The sequence below is a fragment of the Oncorhynchus keta genome, chromosome 4, assembly GCF_023373465.1.
Source record: "Oncorhynchus keta strain PuntledgeMale-10-30-2019 chromosome 4, Oket_V2, whole genome shotgun sequence".
Lineage (NCBI taxonomy): Eukaryota > Metazoa > Chordata > Actinopteri > Salmoniformes > Salmonidae > Oncorhynchus > Oncorhynchus keta.
The window spans coordinates 46,771,465-46,794,728 of record NC_068424.1 but is presented as its reverse complement, the minus strand read 5'-3'; the positions used below and the strand labels follow the sequence as shown (position 1 = coordinate 46,794,728).

Here is a 23,264-nt window from a genome sequence, read left to right as displayed (position 1 = left end):
CACCACCTGGGGCATCATAGGGTCCTACGTGAGGATATTGGAGGGCACTACAGTGTTGAATACTGAGCTGTACTCAATGAACGGCATTCTCATGTTGGTGTTCCTTTTGTCCAGGTGGGAAATTGCAGTGTAGTGTGCAATAGAGATTGTTCATCGGTGGATCTGATGGGGTGAAATTAAAATTGGAGTGGGTCCAGGATGGCTGGGATGATGTTGTTGATGTGAGTCATGACCAGCCTTTCAAAGCACTTCATGGCTACGGATGTGAGTGCTACGGGGTGATAGTCATTTAGACAGGTTACCTTGACGTTCTTGGGCATGTGGACTCTGGTGGTCGGCTTGAAACGTAGATATTACAGACTGGGTCAGGAGAGGTTATAAATGTTGGTGAATACACTTGCCAGCTGGTCAGCGCATGCTCTGAGTATGCGTCCTGGTAATTTGTCAAGCCCTGCGGCCTTGTGAATGTTAACCTGTTTAAAGGTCTTACTTATATTGGCTGCGGATAGAGTGATCAATCACACTGTTGTCCGTATCAACCGGTGTTCTCATGCATGGTTCAGTGTTGCTAGCCTCAAAGCGAGCATAGAAGCTATTTAGCTCGTCACTGGACAGCCCACAGCTGGGTTTCCCTTTGTAATCCGTGATAGTTTGCAAGCCCTACCACATTTTCTTGTTTGCTTATGGCCCTATACAACTTGTTGAGTGCGATCTTAGGTGCAAGCATCGGTGTGCGGTGGTAAATAGAAAGCTACAAAATAGTAGAAAAATCTCTTAGTAAATATAATTGTGCTGGAGGGAATAGTGGCTGTTTTATGGGCTCCTGACCAATTGTGCTATTTTGTGTCTTTTTTTGACTGCACTTATTTTTTTTGTACATAATGCTTCAGCCATCATTTCGTATGACCTAAAATAGCTTTTGGACATCAGAACAGCTATCACGAACCTCGATTTGGACAAGGACTTCTACTTCAATGAGTCGGAGGCAAAAGACACATTGATTATCCTGGACCAGGCCCAAATCCCTGACAATCGAAGAAGGAGGAGCCGGAGCTATAAAGGCCGGCATGTGGGATACGTGACGAGAATACGTCGGAGAGTGATTTAATCGCCTCTACCCTCCGTTCTATTGGCAAATGTGCAATCACGGAGTATGAACTGGATGAGCTCCGTTCGAGACTATCCTATCAATGTTACTATTGCTGTTGGATGAAAACTTCTCATCTCCAAAACAGACACTTTTCAGGAAATTGGAAAAAACAGCCATATTTTGCCATTCACAAACATACAATTAGCTTTAGAAGCTATTTTGAATAAATGTTCTTGGTCTTACAGTCATGAAATATTCAGAGTACATTGAGGGGAGTTACTTCCTAAAACTTTTATCTGGGCCTGTATTCATAATGCCTCTCAGACTATGAGTGCTGAGCCAGGATCAGTTTAGTATTTTGTTTTTATAAGATTACATGGACCTGATCCTAGATCAGCACTCCTACTGTGATGCTTTGTGGATATGACCCTGTTCTCTCTCCAGATTGATGTTTTGCTTCTTTGCGAGCTGCTAGGTTCACCCCAGGACAGGCACAGTCAGAGGGGAGTACTAGAGGCAGGCCTGGTTCAACGATGAAAAAGAAGCTTTATTTCTCTCCTCGTCATTGTCCAAAGCTGCCAGGGTGAGATCATGGAGGCTGTCTCGGAGCAGTGTGTGTTATCTTATCTTATGTTGTCTGTGTGTGTGTGTGTGTGTGTGTGTGTGTGTGTGTGTGTGTGTGTGTGTGTGTGTGTGTGTGTGTGTGTGTGTGTGTGTGTGTGTGTGTGTGTGTGTGTGTGTGTGTGTGTGTGCAGTGCCTTCTTAAAGTATTCACACCACTTTACTTTTTCACATTTTGTTACAGCCTGAATTTTAAATGGTTTTTAAATTGAGATGTTGTGTCACTGATCTACACATCTACACTAACTCAGTTGCCAGAGAGGAAGGAAACTGCTCAGGAATTTCACCATGAGGCCATGATCACCATGATTTTAAAAGTTTCATGATTGTGATGTGAGAAAAAAGAGGATGGATCAACAACATGGAAGTTAATCCACAATTACTAACCTAATTGACAGAGTGAAAAGCCTGTAGAAAATAAAAATATTCCAAAACATGCATCCTGTTTGCAACAAAGAAATGAACATTTTGTCCTGAATACAAAGCATTATGATTGTGGAAAATCCAACACAACACATCACTGAGTACCACTCTTCATATTTGGTGGCTGCATCATGTTATTTGAATGCTTGTCATCTGCAAGGACTAGAGAGGTTTTTAGGATAAAAAGAAACGGAATACAGCTAAGCACAGGGAAAATCCTAGAGGAGAAACTGGTTCAGTCTTCTTTCCAACAGACACTGGGAGATGAATTCGCCTTTCAACTGGACAATAACTTAAAACACAAGGCAAAACTACATTGGAGTTGCTTACCAAGATAACATTGAATGTTCCTTAGTGGCTTAGTTAGATTCTCAAGACGATTTAAGTCAAAACTCTATGGGAAGGCTTGAAAATGCCTTTCTATCAATGATCTACAACCAACTTGACAGAGCTTGACATTTATTTTAAGAATAATGGCCAAATATTGTACAATCCAGGTGTGCAAAGCTCTTAGAGGCTTACCCAAAAACACTTACAGCTGTAATCGCTGCCAAACGTGTTTCCAACATGTATTGTCCCGGGGGTGAATACTTAGTTAATCCAGATATAGGCCTATTAGTGTTTTATTTTTAATTTCAGTCAGTATTTTGTGTAGATCGTTAGCCAAAAATGACAGTCAAATCCATTTTAATCCGACTTTATAACTCACCAAAATGTTGTAGAAGTCAAGGGGTGTGGAATACTTTCTGAAGGCCCTGTATACTTTTCTCCACGTGGCTTGAGGCTATCTCACACACCTGTTTGTATTTTATTTTCTCTTCCTCTACCAATCAAGCCTTAGGGTACACTATACCATAGTGTAAAAAAAAAGATGTTGATTCAATGTACAATTGTAAGCAGGGGGACAACTTTGGTTTTAGAACTGGGGGGGACTTAATTATTATAACTTTTTTTGTAGGATAAACACTCCAAACAGCCTACCCGACCGCTCGGAGGCGTCTGCATGGTCCTAAAGCACACCACTGCCTTGTTTTGTATCGCATGCCATTGACAAAAATTGAATTTCAGAATGTGTGGGGGGCACATGACGCCCTCGTCCCCTGTGAAAGTTGCGCCCCTGAACTTTTCACACAAATACTTTTTGTTGTGAGGTTGTGCAACAAGAACATGTTGTGATCAAACTCACAATCCTGTGAGTTCAAAACTTAGAATTTTTTTATTTAAATTGCTATACATAATTCTTGCAACCAAAAGAATGTGATATATATGAGGAGTCATTAGATCATTTATTTTGGTATTGTCCATATGTAGCTTGTTTTGGTCACAGGTCCAGGAATGGCTGAAGAATTGCAACATTTGCCTAGAACTAATGCTGCAGATGGCAATACTGGGTGATTTAAAAAGCCATAGTCAATCAATCAATAAGATAATAATTATTTTAGCAAAAATTTATTTTTTAATTTACAATCTGTAGAAGCTATGAGAATAGAAAGGTTCAATTTGTTTGTGAAGCATCATTGCACAGTTTAAAAATATATGGCAAATATAAATCCAAAATGGACGGTGTTAAGATATATAGATGGAAGGGGTTGAATGGAGCTGAAGGGTGGGACTAATAGCAAGATAAACCATGTAAAACATATGGGGTCTGTACAATGTATATAGGTTCAGAACTTTTGTGAAATGTCACAGTTACACATAGAAATCAAACTGTATGGACATCAGAACTAGAGGAAGGACTAAAAAAACAAACCAAATATAATGATTGTAAAATAGATTGTGTCTGTAAACTATGTATAAGATATATAAACTGAAGGGAGAAGCCAAAGTGTTTATTGGTTCTCCAATTGGGGGAAGGGTGGTAGGGTTTGCGGGGAATAATAAAGGTATATTAAAAAAAAAAAAGTATGTGTGTCTATATAGGTATGTGTATGTACAGTATATACTGTAGTTGTTCATGTATACATGCGTGTATACATGGGGGATTGGAAATGATGCAGACAATTACATTGATGGAAGCAACATTCACAATTCACACAATGTTAAGCTGATCCACCCCTAAAAAGACAAAAAAAAAAAAAACTCACTATCCTGTTGCAGCTGGTTGCCTTACAATTGGAGAGTTAGAGTTAGAAAATGTCATCACTTCACAATGAGACAATAATACAAAATACAGATTTTTTTTTAAAACCACATTGTGGAATCCTCAAATGGAGTTTGGAGCCGCTAAAAACAATCACGGTCAAACATGGCACCTACGTAATCTATAATACACTGAACAAAAATATAAACGCAACATGCAACAATTTCAAAGATTTTACTGAGTTACAGTTCATATAAGGAAATCAGTCAATTGAAATAAATTCATTAGGCCCCAATCTATGGATTTCACATGACTGGGAATACAGACATGCACCTGTTGGTCACAGATACCTTTTTAAAAAACAGTCTTGTGTGACAACCATTTGCTTCATGCAGCATGACACAGTTCCTTCGTATAGAGTTGGAATGTTGTCCCACTCTGTTGCACATGTCGATCCAGAGCATCCCAAACACACTCAATGGGTGACATGTCTGGTGAGTATGCAGGCCATGGAAGAGCTGGTACATTTTCAGCTTCCAGGAATTGTGTATAGATCATTGCGACATGAGGCCGTGCATTATCATGCTAAAATATGAGGTAATATATAATAATAATAATAATAATAATATAATAATAATATAATAATATATAATATATAATAATAATATAATAATAATATATGCCATTTAGCTGACGCTTTTATCCAAAGCGACTTACAGTCATGTGTGCATACATTCTACGTATGGGTGGTCCCGGGAATCGAACCCACTACCCTGGCGTTACAAGCGCCATGCTCTACCAACTGAGCCACAGAAGGACCACATGGCGGGGGATAAATGGCACGACTATGGGCCTCAGGATCTCGTCACGGTATCACTGTGCATTCAAATTGCCATCGATAAAATACAATTGTGTTCGTTGTCCATAGCTTATGCCGGCCCATACCATATCCCCAGCGCCACCATGGGGCACTCTGGTCACAACGTTGACATCAGTAAACCGCTCGCCATACTCGCTGTCTGCCATTTTATTGTCCCCAGTACAAGGTGCACCTGTGTAAATATGTTTTTTTTTTGTACAGTGCAAGCTGTGTGACTATGTGGAGTATTTTTGATATTGCTTTTATTCAGGCCAGTCGTTCAGCAGACATTGTTATCCGCTAGATATACTTGATAAAAATACCGTGTTAAGTAGACAGAGATAACACCATAGAGATCCTATAAAACGTACATGGATAATACCCACAATCCAATACACAATTCCATTCCTGTTTGTTTCTGCTGCTCCCAAGTACTTCTGTTGCTCCCCAGTTATATATAATTAATCTGAAAAACCATGCCATGTGAAGCAGTCACCCCTATTCTAACCAGCTTAGCCCACTAGGCAAGCATGCCAGAGTGCCTCAAAGCTACAATGAGCCAGCCAACCAGCCAGCTAGCCAGCTAGCCAGCTAGCCAGACTATCTGTATATTATCAGGGATGCTCTAGACCCCTGCTAGGTGTGAGGTGAACCGCACCTACGCCCCTTCGTCCTGCCGCTCTTCTTCCTGTCGGGCAACTAAAGGTCAGAAAGTCAAGGTGTACATTGAGAGGGAAGGAAGGAGAGAAAGAAATTGGAGGAAGAGAAAGAGAGAGAGAGAGAGAGACAGATGGAGAGACAGCTAGGGGTCAGAGAGGAGAGGTGGTGGGCGGTCTTTCTGCTGGACATGAAACAGCTCCCACGGCAACCACTTAATCCTGTCTGAGGGGTTCAACTGGAATGTCTCGGTGCGTGTGTGTCAAATCAACATCAAATCAAGTTGTATTGGTCACATACACATATTTAGCGGAAGTTATTGCGGGTGTAGCGAAATGCTTGTGTTCCTAGCTCAACAGTGCAGTAATATCTAATAATTTGCAACAATACACGGTCCAGAGCATGCACACACACACCCACACACTCCACGCCCAATCAGCAAGAAGCAGCCCAATCATAGAGGAGAATAGAGAAAAACAACATGACAGAGAAATGCAAAAGGCCATTGATCTGCTTCTTTAAGTGGTCCATGGGAAAAGAGGAGTAATCGATGGGGCAGCCCTGATCCACCCTCTCTCACACCCACCCACCTCCATCTCCTCTCCCTCTCCGTCCAGGTCCCAGGACACACACTCACATAATCACACACACACATGGTCAAGGGCAGGAGGACAGGGAGCATCCGTGCCAGAGTCTCACACAATATTCCTCCCTAAAATCTGTCCAATCCCACTGTCCGAGAGAGAGAGCTAAAGAGAGCGCAAGAGAGAGAGAGAGTGTAAGCAAGCGAGAGATGGAGGGAGAGGGAGATCCATTTCCATTATTCCCAAGATGCAGATATTTAGCCTTTCGGTGAAATCCATTGTGTGGTAATCTCCTGCATAGAAGTGTCTGCTTATTGATGCCATTGTAGAGGACACTCTGTTTCCCTGTCTAACTGATGGGAGACCTTTATACTGAGACGTAATTGTGATGAGAGAGATGGCTGGATCGTGTTAAAGGCCCAGTGCAGTCAAAAAAATGTATTTACCTGTGTTTCCACACTATGAGGCTGGAATAATACTGTGTCAAACCTGTTTGAAAAGACCACCTGAAATTTCAGTCTGTTTTGGTGGGAGGGAGTTTTGGCCTTCCATGGTGACATCACCATGTAGTACGTTATTTAATAGGCCAATAAGAAAGAGAGATCCAAACCTCTCTGCCAATAACAGCTCATTTTCACTTTTCTCCTCCCCACTCAAACTACTCCCAGACAATTCTTGCTAGAGGAATCGCTCTTTGCTAAGAAGCTATTTTTGTTTATTTTTGACCATTTTAATTGAAAACAATCACAGTAAGTTACTTCATTGTTACCCAGGAATCATTTGATATTGAGATAAAAATAGCTGCGTTGGACCTTTAATAACCAGCTCATCCTCCCTGCTTGTGTATGTCTGTGTGCATGTGTGCGTGTGTGCGTGTGTATCTGTGTGCATGTGTGTGTCTGTGTGCATGTGTGTGCATGTGTGCGTGTGTGTGTGCATGTGTGTGTCTGTGTGCATGTGTGTGCATGTGTGTGCATGTGTGCGTGTCTGTGTGCATGTGTGTGTGTGTGCATGTGTGCGCATGTGTGCGTATGTGTGTGTATGTGTGTGTGTGTGTGCGTGTGTGCGCATGTGTGTGTGCGCGTGTGTGTGTGTGTGTGTGTGTGTGTGTGTGTGTGTGTGTGTGTGTGTGTGTGTGTGTGTGTGTGTGTGTGTGTGTGTGTGTGTGTGTGTGTGTGTGTGTGCGCATGCAGGTGCGTGCTTGTGAGTGTGAGTGTGAGTGTGAGTGTGTGTGTGTGTGTGTGTGTGTGTGTGTGTGTGTGTGTGTGTGTGTGTGTGTGTGTGTGTGTGTGTGTGTGTGTGTGTGTGTGTGTGTGTGTGTGCGTGCTTGTGAGTGTGAGTGTGAGTGTGTGTGACTGATAAAACAAGCCTGGCTGCGGTGAATGCTAATGAACGCATGATGTTTGTGTTAAAAGCCTGCATGGTAACAGGTAATAATAGTGTGGATGTCAGGTGAGAATGAAACACATCTGTAAGGAGCACACTCTGAACTAACACTCTGAACTAATACAGCTCTATCAGACACACACTCTGTCACCTAAGGCTGGTCCAGGGTTGGAGCGAACATAGCTCTGTCTTATTGAGCAAGCCAGAGCCATTTATTTGGTCTTAATACACAGCTCTGGAGCTAGTGTTTTGGTACACATAGTGCTAGGCTGAGAACAGACATAATAATAAGTCAGAGCTGGTCCAATCCTAGTTAACAATTTCTTGCCCCTTCTCTCCATCTTTCCCTTTCTTCCCTCTCTCTCCATCTCTTCTAACAGTATTAAGTGTTGAAGCAGGACCTGCTTATATTATGATTCTGGTAATAAGGATTTTGTGCCAGGTCCACCTCTAGTCCTGCATTAGTTACTTGTAGGTGACACACACAAAGTGCACACGCTCACGCTCACACACACACACACACACATGCACGTAGGCACGCACACGCACACTCTATCCAGTTCACATTGTCCACAATAATGACATCTAGCCTGGGCCCTTCACTCTTTCTCAATGTGTCGAAAAATGTGTGTCCAGGCATTGAATGTGACAGAAAAGTCTGTTTTTAAAAGGAGCGCTCAGTGTGGGGTCTCAAATCAGGACCCCAGCGTTATCGTGTGTTGAACAAGGAGTGTGTGTGTTTGTGTGTGTCACTGCATGAGAAGACAAGTGTCTGGGTTTAAAATTCCAGATCACTTTTCAGGAAGTTATTAATGGCTTGTCACACATACACGCTTCGGCACATTGGGAAATGAACAGATTGGTGTTCAGACGACTTGAAGGGCTCTGTAAACCCAGCATGATCGGGTTGAGTATTCACAAAAAAACTTACCCGGGAATGAGCAGCGTCTCAAGTTGCCTGACGTGTACTGCAGGGAACGCACACTGTTATGTGTGCACACTGTCATGTGTGTGTGCATTGTCTGGAAAAACTCCTGATCTCTCTCTTCCCCACCAGATTGAAACTCCTGTAAACCTACATTACTCTCCCACCTCATATAAATGCCTGAAAACGTTGCCGTGAGGAAGGCAATCAGGGCAGGCATGCGCACTAGGTGATGAAAATGCTAGCTGGAAAATGCAGTCTGATTATTATTTGCTCATTTGCTACCCATGCTGCGGTTGTAAACACTGAAACAATCTTTAGGCTGGTTACAAAAGATATCGTTACTCTGTGTTGTTACTATCAAGCATCCACATGACAAAACTGTGGTTTCCCATACTGGACAAACTGGTGAAACGCTGCATTGAGCTAGCAGTGTTAACGTTAGGCTATGCAATTCTAAAGACCCGACTTCCTCGTGGCGAAAGTAGACTGCAGTCAAATCAGCCATAGGAATAATAACTTTGTAAGGAAATAGAGACATACAAAAAAAAAAAAATAAACGTGACAGTGTGTGAATGATAAATAACTCGGCAAATGGCAAACATTGGTTGAGTAACAGAGTAAGAGGCCACAAAAGAGGATTTTGATTGCTATGCAATGTTCCAAAAATAAGACGACTTCACTGTCCGTTTTTGTCTTCTGTTGTTTTTGGTATAACAGCAAAGCAATTTGTTGCCCTCCTAGGTCCATCCACTACCCATAAAGCATAATAATAACTTTTATTATTAAGAAACATTTTTTTTTTTAAATGAGAAAAATCCAGTGATATGATATAGTATTTTGGCCATATTGCCCAGCCCTAGCTGCACATGGTGTACAACCAGGGCTCTCTAACAATGCACCTGGAGAGCTAACTCCCCGTAGGTTTTCAGGTCAATGACGACCAGAAAAAGGCGCTGTAGAGATCACAATGATGTATTAGACGTTTTTGATTGGTAATGAACCTGAGGGCCACATGATATACTGAATCAAGTGCTCTCGGGGTAGTTGTTGAGGCCTGCATATATGGAACATCACTCAAATCTAAAGCCGCTAGTAATGTACAGTTGAAGTCTGAAGTTTACATACACTTAGGTTGGAGTCATTAAAACCTGTTTAAGTCGTTTTTACAACAATTGTTTACAGACAGATTATTTCACTTGTAATTCACTGTATCACAATTCCAGTGGGTCAGAAGTTTACATACACCAAGTTGACTGTGCTTTTAAACAGCTTGGAAAATCCCCCAAAAATTATGTCATTGCTTTAGAAGCTTCTGATAGGCCAATTGACATAATTTGAGTGAATTGGAGGTGTACTTGTGCATGTATTTCAAGGCCTGCCTTCAAACTCTGTGCCTCTTTTGCTTGACATCTTGGGAAAAGCAAAAGAAATCAGCCAAGACCTCAGAAAAAAAATAATTGACTTCCACAAGTCTGTTTCATCATTGGGAGCAATTTCCAAACAACTGTAGGTACCATGTTCATCTGTACAAACAATAGTACGCAAGTATAAACATCATGGGACCAAGCAGCTGCCATACCGCTCAGGAAGGAGACGCATGCTGTCTCCTAGAGATGAACGTATTTTGGTGCTAAAAGTGCAAATCAATCCCAGAACAACAGCAAAGGACCTTGTGAAGATGCTGGAGGAAACAGGTACAAAATAATCTCTATCTGCAGTAAAACAAGTCCTATATCGACATAACCTGAAAGGCCACTCAGCAAGCAAGAAGCCACTGCTCCAAAACCGCCATAAAAAAGCCAGACTACGGTTTGCAACTGCACATGGGGACAAAGATCATACTTTTTGGAGAAAATGTCCTGATGAAACAAAAATAGAACTGTTTGGCCATAATGACCATCTTTATGTTTGGAGGAAAAAGGGGGAGGCTTGCAAGCCGAAGAACACCATCCCAACCGTGAAGCACGGAGGTTGCAGCATCATGTTATGGGAGTGTTTTGCTGCAGGAGGGACTGGTGCACTTCACAAAATAGATGGCATTGAGGAAGGAAAATTATGTGGATATAGTGAAGCAACATCTCAAGACATCAGTCAGGAAGTTAAAGCTTGGTCGCACATTGGTCTCCAAATGGACAATGACCCCAAGCATACTTCCAAAGTTGTGGCAAAATGGCTTTAGGACAATAAAGTCAAGGTATTGGAGTGGAGTGGAGATCACAAAGCCCTGACCTTAATACAATAGAAAATTGTGGGCAGAACTGAAAAAGTGTGTGCGAGCAAGGAGGCCTACAAACCTGACTCAGTTACAACAGTTCTGTCTGGAGGAATGGTCCAAAATTCACCCAACTTATTGTGGAAAGCGTGTGGAAGGCTATCCGAAACGTTTGACTCAAGTTAAACAATTTAAAGGCAATGCTACCAAATAGTAATTGAGTGTATTTAAACTTCTGACCCACTGGGAATGTGATGAAAGAAATAAAAGCTGAAATAAATCATTCTCTCTACTATTACTCTGACATTTCACATTCTTAAAATAAAGTGTTGATCCTAACTAACCTAAAACAGGGAATTTGTACTGGGATTAACTGTCAGGATTTGTGAAAAACTAAGTTTAAATGTACTTGGCTAAGGTGTATGTAAACTTCTGACTTCAACTGTACATCGTGCCAGCAACTTCTTTCTTGGCCTCCAAAGAAAAACAGGCCTCATGCCGGTAATAAAAACCTATTTTCAGCTTGAGCTTCCTTATCAAGTTCTCCACATGAACAGTGAAGCTCAGCTTGTCATCCACCCACACTCCCAAATATTTGTAGTATTTGACTTGCTCTATAGTATGTCCATCCAATGTGGCAATGACATGATTAGTAACATGCCTGGCATTAGAAAATACCATGCAGTTTTTCCCCCCGAATTCAGAACCAGCTTCTAATCATAAAGATTCTGTGGTATGGTGTCAAATGGTCTTTGGGCATTTTCAAATGCTAAAAATAAACTAATACAACTTTAATAAAGAACAGTATCATCTGCATAAAAATAAACAACCACTGTCTCAATATGATCCCCAATGTTGTTGATATACAAAATTACAATTTTGGTCCCAATATGGAACCTTGCGGAACACCTGAGCCCACCTCTATGGTCCCAGATTTACAACCATCCGCCATTGCACATTGTGTACGATTTGATAGGTAATTTATTAGCCAATTTAGAGCATGACCAGTAATTCCACAACATTTTTACCTTTGCACCAACACAGCATGGTCCATGGTGTCAAATGCCTTCGACAAATCAATAAAGACAGGCACACAATGTAACTTCTTGTCAAGAGCAAAGTGGATGTAATTTAAAACCTTCAATGTTGCTGACATTAAACCTGATTGCATTCCATTTAATATGTTGTTCTTGGAGGTAGGCCTTCAGCTGCCTACTAACTAAGGACTCCAGTAACTTAGACAGTTTTGATATGGGTTGATAGTTGCTTAGTAGCGAAGGATCTCCACCTTTCAGGAGAGGCTTTACAAAAGCATATTTCCATAGCTTGGGGATTTCCTTACCATCAAGCGTGAGGTTAAAAATATTAAGGGGAGCAATGATGTCTGCAGCTAAGTGTAGTAGGCGGGGGTCTAGATCATCAGAGCCAGGGGATTTCTCTCTATCAATTTCTTTCAGGGCTTTACGCACATCTGAAACAGAGAAGGGTGAGAAGGAAAACCTGGCGAAGGAGTGCACAGGGGTGTCAGGTAAATTCACAGGGGGCTCACTTAGACCTTTAAGCTGTTCAAATAAACTGCCTGGATCTAGAAAATGCTGATTTAAGGCTTTCAGAATAGAGGTTCTCTCAGTGTCGACCAACAATTGTTTAGGAAGCTGTGTATCTTTTTTGCACTCCAAACATTTCACTACTTGCCAAAATTTGGAGGGATTATTTAAATTATCTGAAGTAGATTTAAGGTAGTGGTCTGCTTTCAGTTTTCGGGTCATAGCCACACCCAGATTTCAAAGACATTTAAAAGCCATCCAATCATCCGCCGAAAAAGAGCATCTTGCTTTAGCCCACATAGAATTTCGTTCTATTATGATTTTAGTAAATTAATCAGTAAACCAAGGGTTATCTCTGCCCTTAATCCTGCATTTTTTTAAAAGTGGCATGCCTATTGCACACATCCTGGAATGCATTGTGGAAGTAAGAAAAGGCTCATTCAACATCAGGGATGAATTGTATTCCATTCAATGCAAAATACATTATGTAAAAAACCTTGAATATCAAACTGCTTCAGGTTTCTTTAACTAATGACATGAACCTAGATACGCTGTTGACAATCTGACTGAGATTATAGGGATTTCATAGAATTTTGAGTTGATCAGAGCTAGATTTAACCAATCCTGATTCAGATCACCCATCAAGACAAACTTAAGAGTTGACATGCTGTGATAACAGACGGAGGTCTATAATAAGACGATACAACAATATTTAAAGATGAGCCAAGGTTTAGGTTCAAAGACAGATCTTCAAATTGCTTAGGTTTAGTAACAGAAGTCAGAACGACAGCAGAGAACTTGTCTTTTATGTGTACAGCAACATCACCACCCTTAGACGTACGATCTGCACCAAAAAACGTTCAAACCCATTTACGCCAATATTTTTGTATGTAATTGATTTTTTGAATCTGGTTTTCAGAAAGCATACATATGTTAGGGTCGGCAGTTTTTATCCATATATTCACAAAATCAAGCTTTGGCATAAACTTCAGGCCACACTGACTACTTAATTCGGTAGGGGCAAAAATGACTGGATTAGACTGCACATGTCCATACAGTAGAAGCAGCAAGATAATGGCAAGTCTAGATCGGGGGTTACAACATTTGGATTTACAGACAGCATTTGAATGACAATTCACAGTCACCAGAGCCTTTATAACGGCACATTTTTTCACGAGATGAGCAAAGTCCAGAAACGTGGTTAAGCACCAAGAGAACAGTCTTGACGTGTAAGCGCAAGAGTCCAAATTCTCCCATGTTGTTTGGGAGAAATGTGCAGAGTTCATTTACAGAGCAAGCGTGTGGTTTCTCTCAAGGCACGAATACTCTAAAAGTATTGCAAACATTGTTAAAGCCAAGGGGAGATAACAGCCAAATGAGCAACAGAGAGAGAGAGAGAGAAAACACAGCATTAAGCACATACAAAGTTAACAGAACAATCTAAGATATGTAGCTAACACAACGCTAAACACTCATATTGAATGAGCTACGGCTTCACATAAAAGCGTTCCTAAATAATAATACAAACATAGCAAGAATCACTAATCAAATAATCCAACAGCAGATCAGTAAAACGTCTGAGGTGTATACATATGATGTAGGTGAGCAGAGAGAGAGAGAGGAGGAGATGGAGAGAGAGAGGGGGGGAGAGAGAGAGAGAGAGAGAGGGGGAGATGGAGAGAGAGAGGGGAGATGGAGAGAGAGAGAGGGGGAGAGAGAGAGGGGGAAGATGGAGAGAGAGAGGGGGGCGGGGAGAGAGAGAGAGAGAGAGAGAGAGAGGGGGAGATGGGAGAGAGAGGGGAGATGGGAGAGAGAGAGGGGGGGGGAGAGAGAGAGAGAGAGAGGGGAGAGAGAGAGAGAGAGAGAGAGAGGAGAGAGAGAGGAGAGAGAGAGAGAGGGAGAGAGGGAGAGACAGAGAGAGAGAGAGAGAGGGGGAGAGAGGGAGAGAGAGAGAGAGAGAGGGAGAGAGAGAGGGAGAGAGAGAGAGAGAGAGAGAGAGAGAGAGAGAGAGAGAGAGACCGAAGGAGGAGGCCGAAGAGAGGCCCTCAACGAGGCAGACATCGAGGGCAAAGATAAAATGACCGTATGTCGAAAACAAAACCATGGCGGTGATACAATCGCTAACCAGAACGGTAATAAAGTTGCTCAAATCCAGACCAGAATGGATGGTCATGTAAAAGCACGACGCTAAATGTTTGGTGGTAGCCTCTTCCAATTTCAGCTGATGTGAGGCGACTCTATGAAAAGCGGTCCATCGAAATATGAGAAATTACCGCTCACGACAGTGTAGTTTGTAGTCAGTGTAGTCAGTGTATGTTTACAGGTTGGAAAATACCTGGAAACATATTTTTCATGCAGTGTGTGTGTATGGGTGCATCCATGTGTGTGTCTGTATGTAAATGTCTCATTAGAGTGGGGCCCGGGGTGTCAGGGGCACCTGGAAGTCAACCGGCCCAAATTGGGCTGATGTTGCCGTGGCAACCAGCTGGAAGGGACAGAGTGTGATCTGACCTGCTGGAGGGGCCATGTCACCTCCAGGCTGCCACTCTGACACACACACACACACACACACACACACACACACACACACACACACACACACACACACAGAAGTGCACATTAACGCAGGCACACAATCACAGATGTGCACACACATACAGACATACCACACATTTTCACTTGACCTCTCACTCACACATGTAGAATGCACACATAATCACACAGAGACACAGGGAGTCACACACACCCACACTGTCACTCTCCTTGTCCTCCCACACGTCATATCTGGCTGTGTTATTCTTGGAAAGCAGGGAATGAGGGAATGCTGTAGAATATTAAAGAGTAGAAGGGTCAGACAGACAGACAGACAGACAGACAGACAGACAGACAGACAGACAGACAGACAGACAGACAGACAGACAGACAGACAGACAGACGGGGGCAACCATGTCCCTGCGTTTTTTGTGGGGTTGTCTAGCAACCAGTTCGTGCTCTCTTTAAGTTTTATTTTTTTATTTTTTTATTTATTTCACCTTTATTTAACCAGGTAGGCAAGTTGAGAACAAGTTCTCATTTGCAACTGCGACCTGGCCAAGATAAAGCATAGCAGTGTGAACAGACAACACAGAGTTACACATGGAGTAAACAATTAGCAAGTCAATAACACAGTAGAAAAAAATGGGCAGTCTATATACAATGTGTGCAAAAGGCATGAGGAGGTAGGCGAATAATACAATTTTGCAGATTAACACTGGAGTGATAAATGATCAGATGGGCATGTACAGGTAGAGATATTGGTGTGCAAAAGAGCAGAAAAGTAAATAAATAAAAACAGTATAAAAAACAGTATGGGAATGAGGTAGGTGAAAAAGGGTGAGCTATTTACCTATAGACTATGTACAGCTGCAGCGATCGGTTAGCTGCTCGGATAGCTGATGTTTGAAGTTGGTGAGGGAGATAAAAGTCTCCAACTTCAGCGATTTTTGCAATTCGTTCCAGTCACAGGCAGCAGAGTACTGGAACGAAAGGCGGCCAAATGAGGTGTTGGCTTTAGGGATGATCAGTGAGATACACCTGCTGGAGCGCGTGCTACGGATGGGTGTTGCCATCGTGACCAGTGAACTGAGATAAGGCGGAGCTTTACCTAGCATGGACTTGTAAATGACCTGGAGCCAGTGGGTCTGGCGACGAATATGTAGTGAGGGCCAGCCGACTAGAGCATACAAGTCGCAGTGGTGGGTGGTATAAGGTGCTTTAGTGACAAAACGGATGGCACTGTGATAGACTGCATCCAGTTTGCTGAGTAGAGTGTTGGAAGCCATTTTGTAGATGACATCGCCGAAGTCGAGGATCGGTAGGATAGTCAGTTTTACTAGGTAAGCTTGGCAGCGTGAGTGAAGGAGGCTTTGTTGCGGAATAGAAAGCCGACTCTGGATTTGATTTTTGATTGGAGATGTTTGATGTGAGTCTGGAAGGAGAGTCTGCAGTCTAGCCAGACACCTAGGTACTTATAGATGTCCACATATTCAAGGTTGGAACCATCCAGGGTGGTGATGCTAGTCGGGCATGCGGGTGCAGGCAGCGATCGGTTGAAAAGCATGCGTTTGGTTTTACTCGCGTTTAAGAGCAGTTGGAGGCCACGGAAGGAGTGCTGTATGGCATTGAAGCTCGTTTGGAGGTTTGATAGCACAGTGTCCAATGACGGGCCGAAAGTATATAGAATGGTGTCGTCTGCGAGAGGTGGATCAGGGAATCGCCCGCAGCAAGAGCAACATCATTGATATATACAGAGAAAAGAGTCGGCCCGAGAATTGAACCCTGTGGCACCCCCATAGAGACTGCCAGAGGACCGGACAGCATGCCCTCCGATTTGACACACTGAACTCTGTCTGCAAAGTAATTGGTGAACCAGGCAAGGCAGTCATCCGAAAAACCGAGGCTGTTGAGTCTGCCGATAAGAATTTGGTGATTGACAGAGTCGAAAGCCTTGGCGAGGTCGATGAAGACGGCTGCACAGTACTGTCTTTTATCGATGGCGGTTATGATATCATTTAGTACCTTGAGTGTGGCTGAGGTGCACCCGTGACCGGCTCGGAAACCAGATTGCACAGCGGAGAAGGTACGGTGGGATTCGAGATGGTCAGTGACCTGTTTGTTGACTTGGCTTTCAAGACCTTAGATAGGCAGGGCAGGATGAATATAGGTCTATAGCAGTTTGGGTCCAGGGTGTCTCCCCTTTGAAGAGGGGGATGACTGCGGCAGCTTTCCAATCCTTGGGGATCTCAGACGATATGAAAGAGAGGTTGAACAGGCTGGTAATAGGGGTTGCGACAATGGCGGCAGATAGTTTCAGAAATAGCGGGTCCAGATTGTCAAGCCCAGCTGATTTGTACGGGTCCAGGTTTTGCAGCTCTTTCAGAACATCTGCTATCTGGATTTGGGTAAAGGAGAACCTGGAGAGGCTTGGGTGAGGAACTACGGGGGGCGGAGCTGTTGGCCGAGGTTGGAGTAGCCAGGCGGAAGGCATGGCCAGCCGTTGAGAAGTGCTTATTGAAGTTTTCGATAATCATGGATTTATCGGTGGAGACCGTGTTTCCTAGCCTCAGTGCAGTGGGCAGCTGGGAGGAGGTGCTCTTGTTCTCCATGGACTTCACAGTGTCCCAGAACTTTTTGGAGTTGGAGCTACAGGATGCAAACTTCTGCCTGAAGAAGCTGGCCTTAGCTTTCCTGACTGACTGCGTGTATTGGTTCCTGACTTCCCTGAACAGTTGCATATCACGGGGCTATTCGATGCTATTGCAGTCCGCCACAGGATGTTTTTGTGCTGGTCGAGGGCAGTCAGGTCTGGAGTGAACCAAGGGCTGTATCTGTTCTTGGTTCTGCATTTTGAACGGAGCATGCTTATCCAAAATGGTGAGGAAGTTACTTTTAAAGAATGACCAGGCATCCTCAACTGACGGGATGAGGTCAATGTCCTTCCAGGATACACGGGCCAGGTCGATTAGAAAGGCCTGCTCACAGAAGTGTTTTAGGGAGCGTTTGACAGTGATGAGGGGTGGTCGTTTGACTGCGGCTCCGTGGCGGATACAGGCGATGAGGCAGTGATCGCTGAGATCCTGGTTGAAGACAGCGGAGGTATATTTGGAGGGCCAGTTGGTCAGGATGACGTCTATGAGGGTGCCCTTGTTTACAGAGTTAGGGTTGTACCTGGTGGGTTCCTTGATGATTTGCGTGAGATTGAGGGCATCTAGCTTAGATTGTAGGACTGCCGGGTGTTAAGCATATCCCAGTTTAGGTCACCTAACAGAACAAACTCTGAAGCTAGATGGGGGCGATCAATTCACAAATGGTGTCCAGGGCACAGCTGGGAGCTGACGGGGGTCGGTAGCAGGTGGCAACAGTGAGAGACTTGTTTCTGGAGAGAGTAATTTTCAAAATTAGTAGTTCAAACTGTTTGGGTATGGACCTGGAAAGTATGACATTACTTTGCAGGCTATCTCTGCAGTAGACTGCGACTCCGCCCCCTTTGGCAGTTCTATCTTGACGGAAGATGTTATAGTTGGGTATGGAAATCTCTGAATTTTTGGTGGCCTTCCTGAGCCAGGATTCAGACACGGCAAGGACATCAGGGTTGGCAGAGTGTGCTAAAGCAGTGAGTAAAACAAACTTAGGGAGGAGGCTTCTGATGTTGACATGCATAAAAGTGGGAAGAACAACTACACTCTAAGAAAAATTGGTTCCAAAAAGGTTATTCGGCTGTCCTTAGGAGAACTCTTTTTGGATCCAGGTAAAACCCTATTTGGTTCCAGGTAGAATCATTTTGGGTTCCATGTCAAACCCTCTGTGGAAAGGGTTCTACATGGAACCCAAAAAGGTTCTACCTGGAACCAAAAAGGGTTCTTCAAAGGGTTCTCCTACTGGGACAGCCGAAGAACCCTTTTAGGTTCTAGATAGCATCTAAGAGTGTACCCCTCTGTTCCCTGTCTTTCTCTACCTCCTCTCCTCCCTGTATCTACTGTTATCTTCCCATCATTCATCCTGCCTTTTACCTCACCCTGAAGGTCTCTATCTTCTTAAATTTATGTTCCAAGAATATATCCTCTTTATTTTTCTCCTCAACTCTCTCTCTCTCTCTTCCTTATGTGTTGATACAGTAAATGTCTGTGTCTTTGTCTGTGCAGGTGAACGAGATTTACCATGACCACTCTCTGGGAGCCAGGATCAACGTGGTGCTAGTACGAATCATCATGCTTGGCTATGGGAAGGTAAAAGAGTGTTTTGTTCATGTTTTTTAGCCTATATATCCTTTTTACAGGTTGTTTTGACTATAGAAAGAAAATCCATGTTCATAATCTACTTCAGGTTTGACTGAGCAGAGCCTCTGTTTTATGAACCTGTTCCTTGAAAAGTTGCAGCCATGTTATATTTTATGGAGCATTTTCTGCACCCCTACACACACACACACACGCACACACACACACACACACACACACACACACACACACACACACACACACACACACACACACACACACACGCACACACGCACGCACGCACGCACGCACGCAATACACACACACAATACACACACAATACACACACACACACAACCCTCTCTGCACTCGACGAGGCCTACAGCCTGTTATTCCAGTGGACTGAGCAAAAGAGGAACTAAAAGCATGTGGATCCCAGGGGAGGGTTTTCAAAGTCGCACGCCTTCACAGTTCATCACCGAAGCACATCGAAACACTGCCGTTATGCAACCGGCTTTTTTCCCTGGTGGGCTGGAGCAAGGAATCATGGGAAGTCCAGACAAAGATAAACAATCAATGATAGCCTTCCCTCATTCATAAACAACCAGACAGACTGGCGGATGCTGCTCTGTAATTCTATCATCTATCTATCTTGATTAGATTACAAGTTTAATAGTCACGTGTACAGGGTTGCAGGTGTAATTACAGGATACAGAGAAAATCTTAAGCTCTGAGCTCCAACAATGCATCCCAAAGTGAAATAAAAACAATACATGTAATAATAAAGAATATAAATAAATATAAATCAAATATATACAACACTGTAACAATGGTAAATGTCCATTGGGGCAGGGACAGGGTAAATGTCTGTTGGGGGGTGGCTGGAAACGCGAGAAGGTTAGCTGACTAGTGGTGGCTATTCAGCAGCCTGATGGTCTCGGGGTAGAAGCCATTAGCCAGTCTTCCAGTTTTTGCCATGGTGCTCCTGTACTGCCTGCTTTTTAGTGATGGAATTGGGGAGAACAGGCCATGGCTCTGGTGGCTGGGGTCCCTAATTATCTTCTTGGCCTTCCTGCGACCTGTAAGTGTCCTGGAGGGCAGTCAGTGTGCACCCAATGGTGCGTTTGGCTGAGCGTGCTCTCCGCGACAGTGGAGTTGACGTACCAATCTTTGATGAATCCCGACAGTATGCTCTCGATGGTGCTCCTGTATAACACAATGAGGGCCCTCTGGGACAGATCGCATTTCTTCAGCATCCTGAGGTTGAAGAGTCGTTGTCGTGCCTTCTTCACCAAAGGTATCCATGTGGTTTGACCATTTCAGCTGCTTAGAGATGTGTACGCCGAGGAACTTTACGTTTTTGACCATCTCCACAGCATCCCCGTGGATGGGGGCTTGCCCAGCCTAGTTCTTCCTGAAGTCCACAATCAGCTCCTTTGTTTTGCTGATGTTAAGGGAGAGGTTGTGTACCAGGCACCACATCAGAGTGCCTACCTCCTCCCTGTAGGCCGTCTCGTCATTGTTGGTAATCAGGCCTAATACTGTTGTGTCGTCAGAAAACTTGATGATGGATTTGGAACTGTGTGAGGCCACGCAGTCATGGGTATACAGGGAGTACAGGAGGGGACTGAGGATGCACCCTTGTGTTGAGAATCACTGTTGAGGAGCTAATGTTGCCTACCTTTAGCAGCTGGGGGTAAGCCGTCACGAAGTCTAGGACCCAGTTGCATGGGATGAGTTCAGACCCAGGGCCGTGAGCTTTGTGGTGAGCTTAGATGGAGCTATGGTATTGAAGGCAGCGCTGGGGGCTCTCGAGTGGCTCCGCGGTCTAAGGCACTGCAACTCAGTGCAAGAGGTGTCACTGCAGTCTTTGGTTCAAATCCAGGCTGCATCACATAGGGCGGCGCACAATTGGCCCAGCATCATCCGGGATAGGCCGTCATTGTAAATAAGAATATGTTCTTAACTGACTTGCCTGGTTAAATAAATCAAATTAAAAAAATAGTCGATGAACAAGCATCCTCATATGTGACTCACCATCTGGATTCAGTCTTGTGTAGAAAACTTTGAATTTCTGTTTTTACATTGGATAAAAGTAGAGACTCAGAGCTACAAAATGGTATATCATACACTGAATTTAAGGAACAATGGGAAAGTAATTCTGCTTTGAAAGTTGATCAACTTGTAAACTCACTTCTGAGAAAATGGCATTTTAGTGTTTCGGTGAGAGACCTCTTCTTTGTCTACACCCATTCAGCATTGTTCACACCCTCTTAAGCTTTAGCCCCACCCATCTCCTTGCGTTCAGAGCACACACTTGACGCTCTGGCAGGTGATTTGTTTACCTCTGGATAACATGAAAACAGCCTAACCAACTCTGCTGGCAAAAATGTCATTGTGCTTTTTTGCCGACGTTTACTGACACCGGCCATATTCAACGGGTGTTGTACACTTTAGCTTCAGACATGTAGCTAAATACCTAGGTAAAACAATTAACTTAGCTGGGTAAACAACATATAAGATCACACATAGCACACCACCTAATGTTAGCTAGGGTGCCAGCCATCCAACGCTAGCTAACTGTACACTTTAGCTTCAAATGAAACCACTTTCTGTCAAAATTAGAAACGTGTACTGCAATATCTGAAAATGTAGCTAGCTGGACTATCTTACCCATGATGGACACATCTCCGTGTCACGGATCCATGCCACAAATGCCCTTAGTTTGAAGATGTAATCCGGAAACAGGTGTTTAGCTATCTATTATCTATCATATTCTATCTATCTATCTATCTATCTATCTATCTATCTATCTATCTATCTATCTATCTATCTATCTGTCTGTCTGTCTGTCTGTCTGTCTGTCTGTCTGTCTGTCTGTCTGTCTGTCTGTCTGTCTGTCTGTCTGTCTGTCTGTTGTACATGCATGTATGTGTTTGTGATTGAGGAGGGACAACCCCACAGGGTGCTACTACCGATAGAGCATGGAACTGATACTCTATAGTATTCCAAACCTCTATATTGCATCATCTACTTTATATTTTATTCGGTTGACACTATCTGGCCAAGCTGCAAAGCGGAAGTTCTACAATTTATCTTCTTAAAATCAGGTTTTTAACCTAACCCTAAGCTAAACCACACTGCTAACCTTATGCCTAACCCTAACCCTAACCTTACACTTATTTCTACTCTCCTCTCTCTACCTTGTCTCAATGGAAGTTTTCAGAGTACCGGCATACACCCAGACACACACACACTCCTTGACCGGCCCCGCCTCTATCCGCATGCAGCTCAGGCCAAGACTGTCCATCATCCCCAATTATCTTGGCAACGGAGAAGTGTGTTTGAATGTTTAATGACGAGACAGAGGCATTGATGCGAGTAACCAGTCTTGTTCAGTACATTGCAATACATCCGGGTATCTCAAGCACATCGGTAAAAACACTGGAGTTGCAGTAATTAACATTTACCAACAGATGGCATCACTGTGCCATCTTACACCCATAACAAAGTGCATGGTCAACCTGCAGATTGGTCGAGCAACCCTGAGTGTACGCACACACGTACACACTCACTCACTCACTCACTCACACACAAACACACACACAGATGTATGTTAGTTCACCACATACATTTCTTACTCCATCATTTGACCAGAGAGGCGGTCATATGTCTTCACTGCAGGACAGAGAGGCAGAATTGAACTGTACAATGTGTATGTGTGAAAATAGAAAGTGGGGGTGGGGGGGTGAGAGGGGGTGGAGAGAGAAGAAAAAGGAGTGGCTGATACATTGAGAAAGAACAGGAGAGGTGACGGAGAGAGAGAGAGAGAGAGAGATAATGTAGGTCTATATGTGGGAGTATGTATTATTCTGGGAAAATGTAACCATTGCATAAGAAATACTTATATCTATAAGTATGTATGTTTGGGTTCCTATGTATAAAATAAATTGCTGTGAATTTCACAGAATCAGGAAATGCAGTATTGAATGTAAGAAAATGACTCTGCAGTAGGAGAATATGTGTACATCTTAAAATTCTTGTAGTTTTGTCTAACGCAAGCATGTATGTACCCTATAACACCAAAGGTATTTTAGCTCACCTTGGCATCTTGCGGGTCCA

General features: G+C 43.4%; 1 protein-coding gene across 3 annotated transcripts in view; it reads left to right on the top strand.

The window, feature by feature from the left end:
- Positions 1-23,264, top strand: part of LOC118384013 (A disintegrin and metalloproteinase with thrombospondin motifs 2-like) — a 212,830-nt gene that overhangs the window by 152,840 nt on the left and 36,726 nt on the right. For all 3 annotated transcript variants that reach the window (XM_052507619.1, XM_052507629.1, XM_052507632.1), the window contains exon 5: positions 19,071-19,154. In XM_052507619.1, coding sequence (XP_052363579.1) covers positions 19,071-19,154 — 84 coding nt within the window. The remainder of the gene's footprint in view (positions 1-19,070; positions 19,155-23,264) is intronic.